Source organism: Theropithecus gelada, chromosome 11, assembly GCF_003255815.1.
Source record: "Theropithecus gelada isolate Dixy chromosome 11, Tgel_1.0, whole genome shotgun sequence".
Lineage (NCBI taxonomy): Eukaryota > Metazoa > Chordata > Mammalia > Primates > Cercopithecidae > Theropithecus > Theropithecus gelada.
In genome coordinates, this window is record NC_037679.1 from 102,641,148 (window position 1) to 102,662,429 (window position 21,282).

Genomic DNA, 21,282 nt, shown 5'->3' on the forward strand with positions numbered 1-21,282 from the left:
AAGACTTTCAGAGCTGAAAGATTCACTCACTTCTCAAACAAGTGTGGTCTAACAATGGCCTGTGTTGCCACCATGGAGAACGTGTGATGCACTTCCAGCCAGTGGCCCCACTGTCAGCTCTAGCACGGCAGATGCTCATCTGTTTTATTCATCAACATATCTACCACTGTATCTGTCTGGTATCTAGTAGACTCTTAATACATGGCTGTCATAATTGGTTATGCCTGGTTATGCCCTCTGCCAAAGGCCATCACAGTGCCAAGCTCACAGTAAGCACACATTTAACATGGATTGATTGATTGTTGATTGACAGTCTGCCCTGTCTTTGGTTCCCTAAATGAAAGCAGTAGAATCAGTTAGCCTAATATACCTGACATATACCCAATATACCTAACCTAATTTACCTAACAGATACCTAATGTACCAAAAATATATTTTAATGTAGATCTAATGTATACCTCTTATATCAAATTATATACCAAAACACTGAAAAGGAGAAACCATGGACTAACATCTGGAATGTTTAAAACACTCTGTAAATAAGTAAGTTCCATCGAACAGACTAGAAATCAATAGGTGCCATGAACAGGAGGCAATAAATGAGGTAAGTTATTAAATATTATCTTGTCAGGCCGGGTGCAGTGGCTCACACCTGTAATCCTAGCACTTTGGGAGGCCAAGGTGGGTGGACTGCCTGAGCTCAGGAGATCAAGACCAGCCAGGGCAACACGGTGAAACCCCGTCTCTACTAAAATACAAAAAAATTAGCCAGGCATGGCAGCGTGCACCTGTAGTTCCAGCTACTCAGGAGGCTGAGGCAGGAGAATTGCTTGAACCCCGTAGGCGGAGGCTGCGGTGAGCCATGATAGCATCACTGCACTCCAGCCTAGGTGACAGAGCGAGACTCAGTCTCCAAATACATATATATATACACATATACATATACATATACACGTATATATACACGTGCGCACACGTATGTATATACGTACATATACGTATATATACACATACATGTATGTATATATGTATGTGTGTATATATAAGTTTGTGTATATATATTTGTGTATATATATAATCTTGTTGCATAAATTTGAAGTTTCACCTTTCAAATATAGTTTTATTAAATTCAAGAGAGAATTATTTAACAAGCCACGCAGAGGTATATTTATTATAACCCCTTTCCAGTAAATACACAAATACTTTCAAAGCATGTCCACATCCATTATCCCATTTGTCTTCACAACATCCTTGTGATGGTAGCAGAAGTATTATTAGTGGTCTCTAAAACACAGGTTCAAATTTCCAGTTCTGGCAATATGGCAGGCCATGCTCAGAGCACCAGGGAATGGAGAATTCATGCACATATTGTGAATTCATTCACAATGGAAATTATAAAGGGGAAAAGATACTCTATGAAAAAACTAAAATATTTGAAAAAGTAGAAATTCTAGGAATAAAATGTCATTGAAATTGCAAACGCATTTAAAGACTAAGCAGCAGATACAAATGAGGAGGAAACTGGTGAACTGGAAAGCAGAGCAGAAGAAATTATCCAGAATGTAGCAGAGGATAGATAACAAAACATAGAATATGAAAGAACATTTAAAAGAAAGAGTAAAATGAGGAAGATCAATACATGTTTTAATAATAGAGTTCCAGGGGAATAACATAGAGAGACTAGGGGAGAGATAATATTTGAAAAGATCATGAGGCTGGGAGCGGTAGTAGCTCATGCCTGTAATCCCAGCACTTTAAGAAGCCGAGGTGGTATGATCACCGGAGCTTAGGAGTTCAAGATCAGCCTTGGCAACAGAGCAAGACCTCATCTCATCTCTACTAAAAATGAAACAATTAGTTGGGCATGGTGCTGCATATCTGTAGTCCCAGCTACTCAGGAGGCTGAGGTGGGAGGATTGCTTGAGCCTGGGAGGTCAAGGCTGCAGTGAGCCAAGATTGTGCCACTGTACTCAAGCCTTGGCAACAGAGTGAGACCCTGTTGAAAGGAAAGGGAAGGAAAGGGAAGGAAAGGGAAGGAAAGGGAAGGAGGGAAGGAAGGAAGGAAGGAAGGAAGGAAGGAAGGAAGGAAGGAAGGAAGGAAGGAAGGAAGGAAGGAAGGAAGGAAGGAGAAGGGAAGGGAAGGGAAGGGAAGGGAAGGGAAGGGAAGGGAAGGGAAGGGAAGGGAAGGGAAGGGAAGGGAAGGGAAAGGAAAGGAAGGAAGGGAAGAAGGAAGAAGGAAGGCAGGAGGAAGGCAGGAAGGCAGTAGAAGGCAAGGGAAGGCAAGGGAAGGCAAGGCAGGGTAAGGCAAGGGAAGGGAAGGGAAGGGAAGAAGGAAGGAAGGAAGGAAGGAAGGAAGGAAGGAAGGAAGGAAGGAAGGAAGGAAGGAAGGAAGGAAGGAAGGAAGGAAGGGAGAAGGGAAGGGAAAGGAAGAAAGAAGGAAGAAAGGAAGGAAGGAAGGGAAGGGAAAGGGAAAGGGAAAGGAAGAAGAAAGGAAGGAAGGAAAAGGGAAGGGAAAGGAAAGGAAGAAGGAAGGAAAGAAGGAAGGAAGGAGAGAGAAGGAAGAAGGAAGGAAGGAGAGAGAAGGAAGGAAGGAGAGGGAAGGAAGGAGGGAAGGAAGGAGGGAAGGAAGGAAGGAAGAGGGAAGAGAAAGGAAAGGAAGAAGGAAGGCAGGAAGGAAGGAGAGAGAGAAGGAAGGAAGAAGGAAGGAAGGAGAGAGAAGGAAGGAAGGAGAGGGAAGGAAGGAAGGAGGGAGGGAAAAGAGAGAAGAGAAGAAAGAAATAGAAAGAGAAGAAAAGAAAGAAAGAGAAAGAAAGAAAGAAAGAAAGAAAGAAAGAAAGAAAGAAAGAAAGAAAGAAAGAAAATGACTAAGAACCAGTGAGTGATATGAATCCTCAAGTTGAAGTATCTCACCAACTCCCAGCAATATTTTTTTAATCTATGTAATTAACACACCATTGTAAAACTGCATAACACTAATATATCTTTTCAAAAATCAGAATATTGATTATTCATTTAGACTGACAGCAGACTTCTCATCAGCAACAATAGAACCCAGAAGATAATGGAACATCTTTAAACCACTGAAGACAGACTGCTATCACAGAATCCTGTACCTGACTAAACTATCATTCTAGAATGAGAAGCCAAAAGGAATAAAAGAAAATTTCAGACAAAGACTGAGGAAGTTTACCACTCATAGACCATTGCTGAAAGAACTACAAAATATATGCTTCAGTACTAAGGAAAGAAACCCAGAAAGAAGAAAAGGAATGCAAGATGCAATAAAGCTGCCTCTCAAAGACTTTCTTGAAAATGGGTGTGACTTCTTAGTCACATCTACCACAAGTAAGATAAAGCATCCCCAATTCAAGACTCTCTCAGTAGTTTCTTATGCAAGGCTATGGAAATGTGGGACATCCCCATTCCTTTAAGACCTAAAGTCCTTTGTCCCTGGTACTATTTTTGAAGTCATGGAGCAGCGCTGTTTTATATTCTTCCCGCTCCACCCCCAAGACATTCTTTCTTCATGCGAACTTAGCTCAGAAATGCTCTTTAAGGCTGGGCATGGTGGTTCAAGCCTACACTGCCAGCATTTTGGGAGGCCAAGGCAGGAGGATCACTTGAAGCCAGGAGTTTGCGACCAGCCTGGAAAAGATAGTGAGACTCTGCCTCTACAAAAAATTTAAAATGTATCCGGACATAGTGGCAGACACTTACAGTCCCAGCTACTTGGGAGGATTGCTTGAGTCCAGGAATTTGAGGTTGCAGTGAGTCATTATTGGATGACTGCACTCCAGCCTGGGCAACACAGTGATGCCTTGTTTCCAGAAAAAAAGAAAAGAAAAGAAATACTCTTTAAGCATTTAAGTCTATGCTATAATGTCCCAATGCAGCTGATAGTACAAAAAGGACCAGATACAAAGTTTTCTCCTGCCATATTTCCATCAATCCTTTTGAAATACTCAAGCAACAGTCATTATAAATAGGGTTACAAGAATAAATAGATTCATAAGGTGGGAAGGTCAGAAGCAGAATCCTAGACATGGGAAAATTACATGGTTCGATCAAAATGTCAATGTGACAGATGACAATACATCTAAACATAAATTCCTGCCCCCAGATATGGCTGTATCTTGTGACAACATGCTGTCTTCCAGGGGTTACAAACTCGGTCACACTGCTCTCTCCTCCTCTCTGCTTCTTCTGACACACACGAATGCACATTCACACATGTACACGCACACCCAGTACATGCAAGTCAAATAACTTATAAGGGTTTGGCCCTCAAGTGGTAGAGGAACCTTTCCATAAGGTTCCGTCTTTGGTTTAAATTTTCTGTTCATTTCCTTCTGGGCCTGAAAGATGTAAGTTGATGACCCTGATTGCCATTTTATCCTCTCTCTTTCAGACAGACCCAGGAAAAATCATTACGAGGAGTGCTAGCTGTGCCAATCTGAGGGCCAAGGATGCATGGGACCGCAGGCTGTGAGGTCTACAGGTCTCTGAAGAAGAGCTGAGTCCACTTCTCGAGACACCAGCCCATTCCATGGCTTCCCCCAACTGAAGGACATTCTTCTTCTGGTCATTTTCTTCCTCAAAATTTTCTTTTCTCCTTCATTTTATTAAAGCCAAGTCAAACTCCAAAGAAATGCAGAGGACCAGTTGTCTGAATGTGGCAGCAGCTGGAACTGTGGAACCCTGTCCATCTGGACTCTGAGTTCATTCCCCAACTGATACCCTCAGAGGAAAACACTGCATTCTGCGTAAGTTTCACTGGAGTGGAAAAAAGGAAAAATCCCAAAGCCTTTTGTTGCCCAGACCCAGCAAGAGATCAAGCTGGGGTCAGTGCTGCCCTCGAGGTTCATCAGAATAAGGCCAAACTCTGCAAGTAGGTTTCCAGATGAGGCCAGACAGGGTGAGATGGTGGCCACAGGGCCTGCCATGCCAACTCCTATGAGGGCTGCCATAACACACTGTTTCCAGGCAAGGCACACAGAAGACCAGTGCTATTTCCCTAGCCAAAAATGGAAGAACAAAGGCAAGGACTTGGGGCCACTGGACTGTCTATGCATTTCACCATGAGAAGCTAATACTCCAAACGTCACCCAAATTGGCATCTATGAGAAGTCAACAACTGTGCCTCCTTTGGGAACAATGCCAACATATAAGAATGGATGCAGGGGCTCTGGCTGCTATAGAGAATTTGAGTGAGGTGCAGAAGACCGGCATCCCCAAATCAGAGACACTAGGCCTTTGCAGCCGCCGCCTCTCTGCCTGCCTCTCGGAAAGGCCTCCAGGCCACTCACAACCCCCACACCAGACCGCTCCCCACCAGAGTCCTCTACATATGTGACAGGGACTCAGGCAGAGTCTAGGGGGTACCTCCTGGTCATTCACACCTTCCTGCACCCAGGGTAAGCTCAGAGCCACTCAGCAGAACATATTTCCATGGCATTCAAAGAGTGTTATTGTCCTTGGCACCAAATACTCACATCCTTTCATGAAACATTCAGGATATCATATTTTTCTTGATTACAGGGAAATCCAGGCATTGCAAAGCTCAAATGGGATCCAACCAGAGGCTTTCCAGTGGTTTGTAACATTTTTCTTGCGGGATTATAACAGGGGAGAGGATGAAGAAAAAAATAATAAAATGTTCTGTTCTCAGGAATTTGATATTCTGATATAATTATAAGGATATAAAATCGCAGGGCTTAACACTCCACAAAGGCTAACTGGTTCTCCAGAGAGCCAATATCATAGGCTGGGAAGCTGGGCTTGGTTTGGATGGAGGGGCATGGAGAGACAGGGGTGGGAAGAGTGTGAAGGTAAGTGTTCTCCCAATGAGTGTACTGAGGTTGGCACTTGTGGTCTCGATTGCCCCATCACTCCTCCTCTCTACTGTTGTGCCCTGACTGGGGTTAACAGTGCAGGTTCCTTGTCCTTGATGCCTAAGACAGCCTTGGGAAGCCTGGTGTCTCAGGTCCACCTCCACCAGTCAGTCCTCACATCCCCTACTTCCTTCCATCCATGTTACAAATATGACCTCAGGGCTCCACACTACGAGCTCTCTCTCTGCTTTGGTGTCAGCGCCCAGAAGACCCTCTGGAGGCCAAACCATGAAAGCAGTAAAGTTGTCTTCATGTGCCTACTGTTACACACACACACACACACACACACACACACTTGCATCCTAGTCCACAATCCTAAGCGCACATCCTTAAACTGCCACCATCTCCACCACCCAGGCTTTTGCCATCTTCCTCCTGTTATGCCCCCCAAAGAAAGCCCACCTGGTCCTTTATGCATCCACTCAAGAGCTCAAGGGGCCCACTGGCTATTCCGATGACTAATCCACCTGGGATGGAGTTAGGCTGGGGGATTCAGACTCCCTGACTCCCACTAAAATTATGCATCCTGGCTCCTGCATCCCATTGGCCACTTCGATTCTCCCACACCGGCTCAAGCTTGGCACGCCTCCTTACAGAGCTAGAACCCTTTGCCCCCAGACCTACTCAGCAGCTGTCTCACTTTGCCAAACTCATTTCTGGGGAAGCTTTCTCTGGGAACGCCAATCACTCCTGGCCCCTAACTCATGCTTCCAGACCTTGGCCGATGCCCTCTGGAACCCGCGCACCCTTGCGGATTTCTTTGGGTGTCTCACAGTGTTTCCCACTGACTGTTCCCTCTTCCAGTCTCCTCAAGCTCAGGCCCCACTCCAGGTGCCTCATCCCTCCCAGCATTCAGCACCCCTGCCTGAGACCTCTCCTGTCCTCCTTTCCAGCTCCCCCCATGCCCCTCTCCATTTCCTCATCCCCTGCTTTACCACATGGCTGCCTCTGAAGACAGAGCGCTACCTCCTTTGCTGGGGTTGGGGCTTCCACTCCCATCCCCAATGCCACTGCCTACTGCCTGCTTCCCAATCTGCTCCCCTCTCTTGCATTTCCAATCTCTCATGTGCCAACAAATCCCTCCCTTCTCCTTTTATTCACAGCCAAAATTCTTGAAAGAGTGGTCCCCATGTGCTGCCCCGACTTCACAACCACCACACCTCAGCATTGCACAGTTGGGCTGGACAACAGTCATCTGAACCCACTCTCCAAGCCAATCATTCAATCCAGTGGGCTTCTCAGTTCCCACCTTCCCTTCCATGACTCCATTCAGCAGTGACAGCTTCCTGGAAACGTTCTCCTGCCTTGATCCTCCAGACCCTGCAGTAGTAGCTCTCCCCCTACCTCCATGACTGCTCTGTCACTGTCTCCTCCATTTTACCCTCCTCCTATTTGTCTTCAGCTCTCCATCGTTCCTTCCCTCTGCTCTCTCTCCCTAATGGCTCCATCTCCACAGCTTCAAATAGCACCTTCTTAGACAGAACTGTAATTCTGCATGCATGCTGGGCAACTTCTACTTGCCTCCGAAGACACCCTCTACCCTTCCCATCCAGATCACAGCACAGGGCTCCCTTGTCTCTGGCTTTCTGCTGGGAAAATCACTCCTTCCCTCTCTTGCCTGGACAGTGGCAACAGCCTCAGAACTGCCACTCTACCTGCAGCCTCGACTCCCCTACCTCATCCTCTAGCCTGCTGCCTGGAAGAGCTGCTCTGAGTACACTCTCTCTCCACTCATACACTTTAAACGGCCCTCCATTGCCTACCAAATGCCATGCAAACTCTTCAGCCCAATACGGCGTGCTCCACGGATTATCCCCTTCCTGCCATTCCAACCTTCTCTCTCACTTCTCCCCGCCTGCAAAACTTTGCTCCAGCCAAACTCAACCCACTGCTCCTTTGAAATTCAATGCACATCCCTGTGAATACATTACAGGCCATCCCATCCTTTCTATTGGGAATGTGCACCTCTCCTCTCCACCTCATTTCTGTCCACCCTTCAAGGTTCAGCTCAGTCACAACCTCCATGTAACACGTCCTCCATTTATTCCATCTTTCCATATCACCCTTCTTCTTTAAATCTGTGAGCCTTTACCTTTATATCCTTGTAACATCCAGCATATTCCGCCTTTTGTTACAGTTGTGGGTGTCTGCGTGTCTAGGCATGCATCTCACCTCCTAGTAGAATAGATACTTCCCTTGAAGGAAGGGATAGTTGAGGGCTATAACCTTGAAGGTACTCTTGAATCCAGAGATCCTATAAGCAAACTGCCTTGCAGATAGCAGATGCTCAATCACTTTTTGTTAATGACTAACCATTCCTATTCTGGAGGAAAAAAAAAAACTATCTAGAATTGTTTTCATCACAACTGGCATGAGACATTCCATCTTCAGAGATATTTCACAGTCAATTTATCCTAGAAAAGGCTTCGTATCTCCTGGTCTTTCAGACAGCTGGACATAGGTCAAAATTTTTGCCTTTTAAATAATTTAAAAACCAGAGGCACAAGATCCTATTCACGGCAGACCAAATCTGAGCTCTGAGTCACTGAAATCCACTTGGATGTGGAGCTCGAATCCCCAGGATGTCTCAGGCAGCCAGATACGGCAACAGAAGCTTCCACCTTGGAGAAATGCAACATTTCAGCTCTGGACAGTGGCCCAGAGGCACCTGTGAGCAGGGCCAGTGAGGGGGTGTGAGGGCAGAGCCCACAGGAGAGGAACTTACTCCTAGTAGGTTGGATTAAATTAAGTGCATTGGCCTTCAAAGTGCAAAGTCTTCTGAGCTTCGCACACCTCCGTGAGCCTGTGTGCTTTTTTGCCCATACCCCGGTCTCCGATTAATGGGTTCAGCCGAGGCATCCGTATCTGTGTTTGTTTCTTCCTCAGATTAGCAGAGTTCAGTATGCTAAGACAGAAATGCAGCTGATGATATTACCACTCTTAGGTTAAATGATTACCAAGAAAACACCCATCCCAAATGGAAAGAGGCTTCCAGAGTCATTTAACTGGGGCATCAATCCACAGCCAAGAGCCTATCTCGTGCTGCTGTTTCCCCTGGCTGCCTACCCTCTGCTCGCTTCCTTCTCTCCTTCCTCCTTTCCTGATTTTCTCCCCGGACTATTTACCTTTCTTCTCACGTTTTTGCCTTCCTTGCCTAGACTTTAGATGTGTGAGGAGCAGGTGAGAGCCCTGGGAAGCTGCTTTTCCCCCCTGAAGGCAGCTTTCAGGCTGAAGGCAAAGATCCCTCATTAATCAGTCGTGCCTGAGGCAGGGCAGGCAGCCTCTGGTCATCGCAGAACACAGAGCAGCCTCCCCCACGCAGTCCAGGGAGGACTCGGCCCAGCCACACATGGGGGGAGCCACCCTCTCCCACAGTCCTCAGGCTTATCAGGCCCACATCTCTAGCCACAGGCATGGGTGCTCCTGGACGAGACACACAGGCAGAGGGAGAGACAGAGACAGACTAAATAGCTTTGTCTTGCCAAATACCAATTTCCTGTTGAGTTGCAAAGCCAGGTCAGCAACGAGGTGAACGCTGAACTGGATACAGAGACAGTATTTGTTTTTTTGTTTTGTTTTGTTTTGTTTTGAACAGAGGCAGTATCAGTCACTCCTCATCAAAAGGCAGCTGTCAGATTGTGAAACACCAATTAAAGTCAAATTTCTGATATAGGAACTGTGAGCCCACAGTAAGTACCAAACCCTCACTACTGACACGATAGGATTTCCTAACGCTGTAGTCTCATCTACACGGGCTTCAAACTTGGGGCACTACACAAGGAAGTGGACTCTTGAAGCTAAAAAGTCATATTGCAGGGCCAGCAATTTCACTCCTAGGTAAACCCAAAATAATTAAAAATGGACTCAAATAGATCCTTGAATACTGGTGTTCATTGCAGCACCATTCACAATAGCCAAAAGGTGGAAACCCAAATGTCCATCAACAGAAGAATGGATAAGCAAAATGTGGCACGTGCTTTCAATGAAATATTATTCAGTCATAAAAACGAACGAAGTCCTGACACATGGTACAACATGGATGAACCTTGAAGACATTATGCTGAGATACTTTTGAAAAATGCTAAAACCACTTTCTTGTGTAATTGAAAGAAAATGCTTAATCCCACCTCCAAATGACAGCCAGCTCCCTAACCAATTTCACGTGCTTCCTTTCAATTTCATCATTTATCATGCAGATTGCTATGACCTATCTAGGTCTGAAATTTGTGAGATATGTTGCCAACAGTCCGACTACGCAGCAAACTCCAACTGTAGAATTATTATTGCTGTTGGCCGGGCCCAGTGGCTCACGCCTGTAAACCCAGCACTCTGGGAGGCCAAGCGGGTGGATCAAGAGGTCAGGAGATCGAGACCATCCTGGCCAACATGGTGAAATCCCGTCTCTACTAAAAATACAAAAATTAACCAGGCGTGGTGGCGGGTACCTGTAGTCCCAGCTACTCAGGAGACTGAGGCAGGAGAATTGCTTGAACCAGGGAGTCGGAGGCTGCAGTGAGCCGAGATCGTGCCACTGAACTCCAGCCTGGTGACAGAGCGAGACTACGCCTCAAACAAACAAAAACAAGGAATTACTACTGCTGTCAATAATGCATGAAAATCCATAAAGACGAAAGTAAATTCATGGTTGCCAAGGGCTGGAGAGAGAGGGGAATGAAAAGCGACTACCAATGGGTAAAGGGTTTTTTTGGGGGGAGTGATGAAAATATTGGGGAACTAGGTGGACCACTGAATCGTACACATCAAAAGGGGTAAATTTTACAGTATGTGAATTATACCTCAACAAAGCTGCTATTTCAAAATAAGTAAATAAATAATGCATGAAGTCTGGAGAGCTCAGCTTACATGGACAGTCCCTGGGACTCACAGGAATCCCGTTTGAGAATGGAGAGACAGGGACGGTCCCTGGGACTCACAGGAATCTCGTTTGAGAATGGAGAGACAGGGACGGTCCCTGGGACTCACAGGAATCCCCTTTGAGAATGGAGAGACAGGGACGGTCCCTGGGACTCACAGGAATCTCGTTGGAGAATGGAGAGTGTCTGTTTTCCAGGCGGGAGTGACTGAGAAAATGTGCCAAGAATGGGTGGTGAAGCAAGGCCATCCTACAAAGGGGTCCCCCGAGAGACAAGATATACTGACCTAGGTGGTCTGTGAAGGCCTATGAGGACATCTGAAGACTCAAGGAGGGCCCTGGCAGAAACCCTGGGAATGAGGGGAAAAGCCAGAGGATGGGACCAGGAGGGGAGGCGGGGTACCGGGACCACATACGGCCATCAAGTAAGAACAAGGATTCCTGCTCTGAGCTTCCACAAGGCAAATCTAAGCCAAGGTTCCAGAAGGCGAGGACGAGGTCATTTTCCAGGATAGATGGATAGTGGGTTCCTCTTTCTGCTCTTCCCCATGGGGAGAAGTAACAGAAAGAACAAATGTTTTGACAGACCTGAATTTAATTCCCCGCCCCAACACTGTCTGGGTGGCTGTGGCCACATGGCTTAAGATCTTTGTTCCTCAGTTTCCTTATCTAAAAAACATAATTAATACCCACGTGGTAGGATCAGTGTAAAGATAAAACATATTAAGCACATGAAGCACCAAGAATATTGCCTGACACATGCCAGGCATTCAATAAATGGTGGCTATTACTCTTGCTCCATTTTAAAGTTATAAAAAGGTAGATGTTATACCTCAATATAGCTTTTTTTCTTTAGATAAAAATTAAAACATATATGGCTCCACAGATCACAGGACCAGAGCTGGGGGTAGAGCAAGGTGCAAACAAATGTGAAAGTTTCCCAGCTTACTTTTTGATGATGGGATTATTTTTGCTTTGGGAACTAAAACTAATCCTGTCACTTAGACTGTAATGTTAAAGCCCTTTCCTATTCTGATCAGTGTCTTAGGGAGCTGCACAGAACTGTTCCCTCTATCTCCAAACCTGCAGCACTTTTGCTATGAAAAAATAAATAAGTTTATTTTCCAAACCCAAAGTTTACTTGTGAAGCAAAGTTTTATTTTCCAGCCCGTCCTCCTGTACTGGGAAGTTGTATTTCAGTTTGGGGAATTCACGTTCAAAAGGGAGGAGACATTGGTTTGCCAGGTAGTGTCCTTCCTGCCCTCAATGGCCCTATTTTCAGATATTCAGGCCATCAGAGGACTTCCAGCCAGCATGGCTTTGGACTTGAGGCCGAAGGCAGGCAGCCATGTGTGGTGGCAGTGAGGGGTCAGCAGCATGGCAGGGGGACGGCTGCCAGGCATTGGGAACCATGCATCCCCACGTCCTCACCCTCAGCTTGGAAACAGCAGCAGTTCACACGGCTCCACTGTCCTGGGAGCCTACTGGCCACAGGCTCCTAGACTCTCTGGAGGGCAAAATACCAGGCCCATGTCAACCAATGGTTCACTTCCTCCTTGATTATTCTGGTATCAGTCAGACCACCTCAGACTCTGGTTTCTCTTTGTTTTACATTTTCACCTTTAAAATATTGAATAATGTCAGCCCTCCAACACCACCTCCAAAGTTGTTCGAAATGCTGCGAATGTTACTTCATGGCGTTGCTTTTCCAAACTCTGGTGCTCTGCTCTCTGATGGGGAGAATAAGACTAGCTGATGTTTGAACAGTGATATACACTCATTCTCCCATTTGGATCCTCACAGCTGCCCTACGAAGTGAATTGGCTATGGATGATTATCTCCACTTTACAGATTAAAAAAAAAAGGGGGATCTGATTCCTTCTGAACTCTCAGAGAAAGAGATCAAGTCAAAGAATGTGACCCAAGACCCAAGTCATTTCTCTAGCCTACAGCCTTATTTATTCTTTAGCTATTTACTTTGTTACTTTTGTTAATGTCTTTGAAAGGTTTTAGCCCAACCTAGATTATTTTGGAAGAAAAAAAGGAATATAAATGACTGAACATGACACAATGGTTATAAAGTAAATAGAGCTTAATTGAGTAATCAAGTCAACATTTCTGCCCACAGGCAATATGGAGAAGAACATTCATTTACTGTCTAGATTTTGGCTTGGTTCTCCAAAGGACAGGAGACAAGATTATTTTATTTTCCTTTCAGCTAGGTTCAAGAGGGCAACACCAAGTGTAGCCGAGTGTATTAAAAGAAACCCCTGTTGGCAAATTGGCAGCTTGAATGTTTCATGAAATTATCACAACACTATGTTCTGAAATGGTGGCTTCCTCCAGGGAACTCAAAGGCCACATCTCTACGCAGGAGCCTGGCTCATGCCTCCGTCTTCAAGCTAGATCGAGTCAGCCTCAGAGGCCTTCCAGTGTCTTGGAGATGACTTGAAAGAGTATCAAACAAGTCAGCCAATGAACACTTCAAAGAAGATGGGAATGCCAGAAGCAGGTCCTAGTGATTCTCTCCCATGGGCTGAGAATGTCTCCTGGCAGTAGGCCGGGGGTCCTAGGAGACCAGCCCTGACATGCGAACAGAAAGATGCCCTTGTTCGCCCAGCTCAGGTGGAGTCTGTGGCAGCCTGTTCACAGTCTCTACCCTGGGGCTAATCTGTGTGTCCGTACCCCGGTTACTGGTAATGCCAGCTGGTCCATGTACCCCGGTTACTGGTAATGCCAGCTGGTCCATGAAGTCCCTAGCAGCTCACCAGCACAGCCTGGCTTCCCATCCCCATCCCACTCTCGCAAAGGGGCTAAAACAAGCCTAGATTGGGGCCGAGAGGAAGTGAGCAAATAAAAAAGGCTTAGAGGCAGATCTGTTTGCAGACAAAATCGTGATCTGAATTTTGCAGGAGTTTCTTGTGGACATGTATGAACTTCTACTCTGTAGTCTAAGAAAGTATTTTTAAACCTTTCCAATGATAGATTTCCCCCACCCCACCCTTCCAACTCCATTCCTAAATCTAACATCGCAGAAATTATTTTAAGGCAGTACAAAGGTGGAGGCAGGGGGAGGAAGAATAGAGAGGTTGAGAGATCTACCAAGCAAAATTTAGCCAGAAGCACTAACAAGGCTTTCTCAGGGAGCCAGCACCAAGTGTGGTAAAGGCAGGAGGATAAAGAGACTGAAGAGCTTGTATTTAGTTACATCCCTGCCTCGGTGACCCTTTAGGGGCCTCCATTTTCTCGACTGGAAATGAGGATTGTCTCTAAGGTTCCTTTACCCATAAAATGTCCTGATCCTAGAAAGTAAATTCCCAAAGAGACATTACATTTATTCTCTGTTTGACAAACCCTTTAAAGAACCAGAGCCTAGCTCCCTGCCCCCTATATACACAGGGTATATAGCACAAGAAGCCCATTTTAAAGTGAGGGTGTTTTGGAGAGAACTGTTTTGTGGGGTTTTGGGGAGCGGAGGGGCTGAGAGGTTCAGGTTTCTTGCCAGTTAACCCTCGCTTTGCTCACCCTCTGCTTCAGCCAGATGAACCCTTCCTCTAGTTCCCTCAGCTTCCGGGGAAGGAAGGGTCTATGTTCAACCTCTGTCTGACTCCTGAGCTCCAGGCCCAAACTTCTCTCCTACAGTCCCTACAATCCCTACTTAAATTCAGTTCAGTGCCACAAAGAGTAACTGACTGCCCCAATGACCTTGCTCCCCAAACCCTCCCAGACACCCTAGTGGGTTGGGGCTCCTCTGGCTTCCCCTCATCTTCTGCACCTCAGCTCTTGGAAGCTCCAGCCATCTCACAGCTCTGCTTTTCTGTGGGGTCATCCCGGGTTCCCCATCTCCCAGCTGGGGTCCTGTCCACACAGAACACGGAAGCAAGGTTCTCCAGGGACCTGCACGGGTCCTGCTTGAATTCAGCAGGGGAAAGGGGGCAGTAGAGAATGCGCCCACTTCCCTTCCTGCCGTGATAAACAGCTGCCTCCAGGGGTTACTCAACTACAGAAGCCAAGAGGGTCTGCCCGCCTGGTCCAGGCCCGTGTCTACATGGGCTCAGGAAAGCCTGGTCTTGAACAAATAAGCACCCCGTCTGGGAACTAAAACACAGAGAAGAGCTCTTCTGGAATGCCCAGGTTTAGGTTCAAATGATGGCATTCATTATTTCAGCCTTCCATTCTGCTTTTCCCACAGTGGGCTCAGTTTAAGTCTACACACCCCACCTTGAAATGGCACCGAAAAACATTCCATTCCATTTTCCCCGAGGGATCCTGTCACTTTTCCTTGTTTTACGCAGTATCTAACCTTGAGGTACACGTAAACAGGTGTTTACTAAATTATTTTAATAAGGACAGCCACGGCTCAGAGTGTAATTTCATTATCAGAATGTTTAGCACTTATGTCGCTAAATATTTAGCACCTGATATGTTGCAAAACAATTCCCCATGCCTTTTTTTAACCAATCTTCTGTTCTCCTCCACAGTGCCCAACATTAACCTAGGCAACTGTGAGGATGGAATCTAGAAACAGACTAAATCAGTGTGATTATTTTGTTCATTAGGCTTGTTGTTAAGTCTCCAGGTGTTTCCCAAACAGTCTATCAGCTTTCTGTAGTCCATATTGGAGAATAAAACTGTCTGCTGAATTTGAATGCTGAGCACTGATTTCAGGGTCCCGGCAAGGAAGAGGTGAGATGACGCCGGCTGACCTGTACCTCCTACAGAACAAGTAGCTGCTGTGTCAGGCGGGAGGAATTACTGTAAAAGGAAGAAAGTGCTGCCAGCCACTCACCCCTTCTTAACACAGTGCCAAGGGCTTCTCAGACCTCATGGAACTTGCCACGCAACTAAGAAAACCAAGTGAAGAAAGGAATAGAAAAGAAAATGCCAGGCGCTGGAAAACATCACTGGAAATTAGAACAAATCTCAGTTACTTCCTAACCTGGATCTCCTGAGCTTTTCTGCCATTACCCAGCAGGAGACCCAGGCAGACTCATAAACGGAAATCAACTGTGAAGTGCACCCAGTTGTTTTTGTGTTCTTTTCCCTATTAAAGTTAGGAAAATGTCTTCCTGCCTTTGGCTGACAAGCTTCGTGACTGCCCAGGTTTGGGTTCCCAGATCCCATGGCTTCAGGTCACCCCATGCTCCACTGGGCTTGGGCACCACCAGGCCCTCTTGTTACTAAACCATCAGCGAAAAATCAGGGAGAAAATTAACATACGGCCATATCCAGTTCAGTGATTTACCCAAAAGTCTCCTCCAGGCTCGGCAGGATGATGTCTGTGCTGGGAGGAAATAGACGGCTGTGGGAAGAGCCTGCAACGGACTGGGCGGTCTCCAAAGGAGTTTTCATCACAACAGGGTGGAGAGATCACTGTGGGACCTGGGTCCCTCAGTGATGCCGCGAGGGCCTCCAGCGTGGGCGGTGGCATGGAGACACACTGGTCTTCTGGGTTGCCTGTGCCAGGGCAGGTGTGGGCCTGATGAAAGCAGCACAGCCCCAACAGGTCACAAGCTCCAAACTCCCCCTACACCTTTCATCACCAGCTGGACCCTGAAGCCCCTTTCCTGACTCCTAAGCCCTGTGGCGCCACCTACTGGAAGAGGCAGAAGCCACATCTACTGCAGGTCTGACCAGGTCGCTTTCATTCATTCACGCAGGCATTGATTTGTTCAGCCTTGCATCAAGGCCCTGGACTGAGCAGCGGCCAGTACTAGGAAGCAGGGATCCAAAGATTAGCTGGGCCTCGAAATCTCCATTCGGTATGCTCCTTGGACCCCTTTGGTAGGTCTTACAGAAGAACCCAACTCAAGCAGTTTTAGTTGAAGAAAAAATTGAAGAGTCCTAGGTCATTGCCAAGACCGAGACATGGTCCCAGGGGGCTAATGGCTCATCATTTCATTTGCAAAGCACTTTGCCTGCAGCATCTACCTGTAAGAACAAGTCTCCCTTTACTATGAAGAAGAAATGTTTAAACAGTCTTAGGAGACTGCGTTATCAATACTCCTCTCTCAACACCCCAGGTCCCTGAAGGGCATTAGCCTCTTGTGTGATCTATTTTAAACAGCTTTTCCTTATTCCATGTGTGTATACACACACACACACACACACTTAAATACTGTTAGTGTGTATTCTATGGAAATAATGAAAACTTGACTCTTTTTAATATATTCTGTCATATTCTGAAACACGAAAAAGTACCTGACCAATAGTAGGAATCATATGCTGAACTCCAAAAGCCCCTTTTCTCCAGTGTTCTCCATGCAGGATCAAGAAAAAGCAAAGCTAATGCCACAGCTTTCTTTAACCTGCTCAAGCTGATGTGCGAGCAACATTGTTCTCTGACCATTTGTAAAGAAAGTTAACTGTGATCATTATTATTATTACCTTATTACAGCGATTCTTACTCTGCTGAATTGCTAAGTAGTTAAAAGAAAAGCACAGTGTGTCTTGCACTCTGAGAACACATGTTTCTCCCCTCTGCCTTGTCTCTAGCAGATAAGGGACATTCTGGTGTTTTATTTGTTCAATGGTTGACTATTAAGACACTCATTTGCTAGCTGGAGCCTGCAATGGAAAATCAGCCCAGAAAAGTGGGAGGCTGGCACAGGCCCAGAGCAGACAGGGCACCAGAGGCGAGGCAAGGCGTGAGTGTGCCACCCCAGCCTGAAACCCAGGGTCGGAAGCTCGTCCTTCCATGAACTTCCAGGCTGTTCCCAGGCACTGACCTCCAGTCTCCTATTCAACCCTCAAAACACACACACACACACACTCTCACACATGCACACACTCCACAGAAAAGGTGAGGGTGCAAGGACTGGTGCATTCCATGTCTTGGAGTATGTTGGGAAGAGACGGATGCACAGCCCCGGCCACTGGCAACTTTTTTGGTTCTCGACTCTTTGGTTCGTCACCATTACTGATCTTCTGAGGCAGTCCTAGACTCCTCTTCTGTCTCCTGAAACTCTAACCCCTATTACAGCTCACCCACTCCCTTTAGTGATTAGCCACAGCAACCTCTTCCTTGTCAATATTCATCCTCTTCTAGGTCTGCCTTCCCCGCCTCCACCGCCCTCCTCTCCTCTCCTACCCCAAAAACCTGGGCAATGCCAACCAACTAAAGAAGAGAAGATGGAGAGCAGAGGGGGGACAGGGATCTTGGTGCTCTTCCACCTGGGAACCGCATCTAGAAATGGAGGCAAAACTGCTCCCATGAATTATATAATCACTGCAGCTTCAAGGGAGAGAACTGGAATTCAGGTTGCCATAGTGTTTGTTGGCATGTTGCTGGAAAGGTAGAGCTCTCAGCCACTGGTTCCCTTGCTCCCTTCCCCTCTACCTTTCTCAGGAACCTCTCTGGGGTTGGCACTCCTACTTTTAATGTCAGTTCCCAGCATACGGCGGGGAGATGCTGAGACGCAAAGGGGCAAAAGAAAACAACCAGAGTAAGGAAATGGGATCAGAAGGGGTTTAATCCTGCCCTAAGAGGAGTCCTTGTAAACTAGTTACGATTATCATCCTGTGAATAATCATTATTATTACCACAGTACATTGCCATTGACAGTGATACTTAGGGCAATACTACAGAGCTCGCCTCTTCAATGCTGCTTAGACTGAGGAGGTGGGTAAAGCACGCAGTCTCAGAACCTGGAGGGGAGTCATCTTGCATCCCCACTCTTCACAAATACCACTCTCTTTTGTGTCTCCCTCCCTCCCTCCTAAACCATTCACTACCCCATCAGCTACAGAAGGGACAGGGGAGCAGGTGAGGGATGGGGTCACCAGTAGAGAAATCCAAACATGGACGCTGCCCTTGTGACCCCGAAGTCCTGTCTCACCCCAGAACCCATGACCCTTGACAAGATTCTTTCTTCCAAAGGAGGCCAAAATCCCCATGCTGCCACCCATGCTGGAAAGCAGAGAAGACTGGCCCCAAAATCAGTCTCAGGAGAGATGGAGACCAGGCAGGCCGGCTGGCAGCTTCTGGCTCTAAAGAGGGAAGGCCCTGTCCCCAGAAGGTGGAGCTGGGAGCAAACAGAGGGGAAAAGCTGGACAGAAAGACCTGGAGACAACTCCTTCCACCAGGCTGGTCTTCAGAGGATCACTTGGAAGAACCCAGGGAAGGAACAGAGACCAGCAGTGACAGACAGGCTTTCAGGGCAAGAGAAGAGGAAGAGTGGAAACAGGGAGGCTCCGGGAACTGGGAGAGAAAAGGGCGAGACTACACCAAAGAGACAGAGAGAGCAGTGGCGAGAAGAAAGAGATGTCACGCCTGGAGATTGCCAGAAAGCCCCGAGGGACCACCCTGTCTGCACTCCCCCGCCTCAAAACCTTAAATGCTGAGCAACGTCAAAGAAAATAACTTGTTAATATGGGGGGAGAGCGGCGAGGGAGAAAGTTTCCAGGAAGTAGGGAGTTACCTGACTGCCTTTCACCATCACAGGGGGAGCTGGTGACACTTGCGGCCAAGGATGGAGATGCTCGGAAAACACTGGGCAATAGTATGGAGCCGCGTGAGCCAGGCACACCCTTCCATGATCTCCTTCAAACACGAAACAGCAAAGCCCACACACCGCCCGGCTCCTCGCCGCTTCCATCCTCAGGTGCTAGCCCACATATGGGTGCGAATGAGAACACACGCGGCGTGGGCGCGCTTGGGGTCAACGGCAGTGGAGAGGTGGGTGGGTGTAGGTGAGCGGCGGAGGAGGGAGGGAGAGAGGAAGAAGGGGACCGACGGAGGGGGAGCGAGAGGGGCGCGCTGGGGCTCACATCTGCACCGCCGCCCCCACCCGCCACCTGGAGCGCGCCGCCCAGGGCAGGGGCGCCTAGACCAGAGTGGACGCCGGGCAGCGCCAGGGCGCCCCAGGGGCGGCCGTGGGCGCCGGGCTCTGCCGGCGCGGGGTGCGCGCGCGCGCGCTCCCAGCCGCGCCCCGAGCCGGGCGAGGGACCCCGGGCCTCTGGGCTCCGCGGCGCCGGCGCCCTCTGCCCCCCGCGCGGCTGGCCAGGCAGCCGGGCTCTCCAGGCGAACGCGAGAAAGCGAGGCGGCGGCGGCCACTTGGGGAACTTTTCCCCCCTCGCCTGGAATTTCATAGGAAACACATGCTCTGGAGAAGCTGGGGCCCGGGGGGGGGAGGGGCGGGAATTTTCCGCTCCGTCTCGCGCGGCGGTTCGGGCCCCGGTCCCGCCGGGCTCCCGGGCGCTCCGACGAGGCGGAGGCGCCCCTGGCGGACGCGGCCCCGGGCCACTCTGCAGGGACCGACCCCGGGGCCTCGGGGAGCGCGGGGAGAGCAGGAACCCGGTGGAGAAGGCAGGGAGCCCCGGCGAGGCGGCGGGGTCCAGCCTTACCTTGGTGGTTTTCCTCTGGAATGTACATCCTCGTATTCTCATTGACCATGGACCAAAAATGGTTTTCAAAGGAGGAGCAGCCACGAAGAGGAAGAAATGTGAAAACACCCCCCAGCGGGTCTGGATTAATCCCTCCTCCGAGGCCGGCGGCTTTCGTGCAAGATTCGAGGAAGCCGTGGTCTGCAGTGTTTCTTCTTCCCTGCCGACGATTACCTGATTCCCATTATGGCATCAAACCCCAAAAACTGCTCCTTTCCACTACTGCCTCCTCGAGTGAAATTGTAATGCATCCTCAGTACATCCGGGCCCCTTCCAAGAATTGAGCACCGCACCTCTGGCGGCTACACCATTTGAAAAAATAAATCGGGAGAGGCAGGGCGAGAAGAGGCGGAAAGGAGGGGCGGGGGGCGCGCGGGGCCCGCCTGGGCCGGCAGGGGCCGAGGCGCCTCTGCCCACTGCCGGCGAGTCCTCCTGAGGCCCCTGCCCGGCTCTCTGCTGTCAAAGGGAGCCGGCAACTCCTGGGCGCGGAGGCAGGAAGAGCCGCCGCCGCCGCTCCGGGCCCGCCGCGCCGCGCCGAGCGCCGCTCTGGCAGGAGCTGTTTCTGCAGAGGCAGCGAGAGGGAGACACCGGGCGCGCGAGAGCGCCGCGCTCACTCCCCCCGGCCCAGCCCCGCCGCGCCCGCGCCCGCCCCTGCCCGCGCCGCCCGCCCGCCCGCCCGGCGCGCTGGAGGCAGACGCGCTGAACGCTTCCAGATGTGGCGGCGGCGGCGCGCAGGGAGCCGGGCGCACGGCGCGGGGCGCACGGCGGCGGACTGGAGCCCGAAGTTGGGCCCCCTCTCGGCGCCCGCGGCAACGCCGCCCGAGCGAGCCCTCGGCCCGCATGACGTCAAGGGGAGCGGGCCCCGGCCGCCGGCGGGCGAGGGGCGGCGTGAGGAGCCCCCGGGGAGGCCGAGGCGCGCGGGGGACCCGGACGCCCGCCGTGGTGGCCGCGGTGGCCGCGGCGCGGACACACCCCCTCGCGCCCCGCCGGCGGCGTCGCGCCCCCCGCGCCGGCCTGCAGCCCCCCGCCCGCGTTCTCTCCTCAGCTGCGGCGGCGCGTCCCTGCTGGGCCGGCCAAGCCGGGAAGGCCTCTGTGAGCGGAATTCCAAGGAGGAGGAATACAATTTGCCCAACT

General features: G+C 49.2%; 1 protein-coding gene across 19 annotated transcripts in view; it reads right to left on the reverse strand.

Annotated features, from left to right (window-relative positions):
* CACNA1C (calcium voltage-gated channel subunit alpha1 C) overlaps positions 1-20,158 on the reverse strand; it is a 639,436-nt gene extending 619,278 nt beyond the window's left edge. For all 19 annotated transcript variants that reach the window (XM_025400899.1, XM_025400905.1, XM_025400901.1 and 16 more), the window contains exon 1: positions 20,110-20,158. In XM_025400899.1, the coding sequence (XP_025256684.1) occupies positions 20,110-20,158 (49 nt within the window). The remainder of the gene's footprint in view (positions 1-20,109) is intronic.
* Between the last annotated feature and the right edge of the window lie 1,124 nt (positions 20,159-21,282).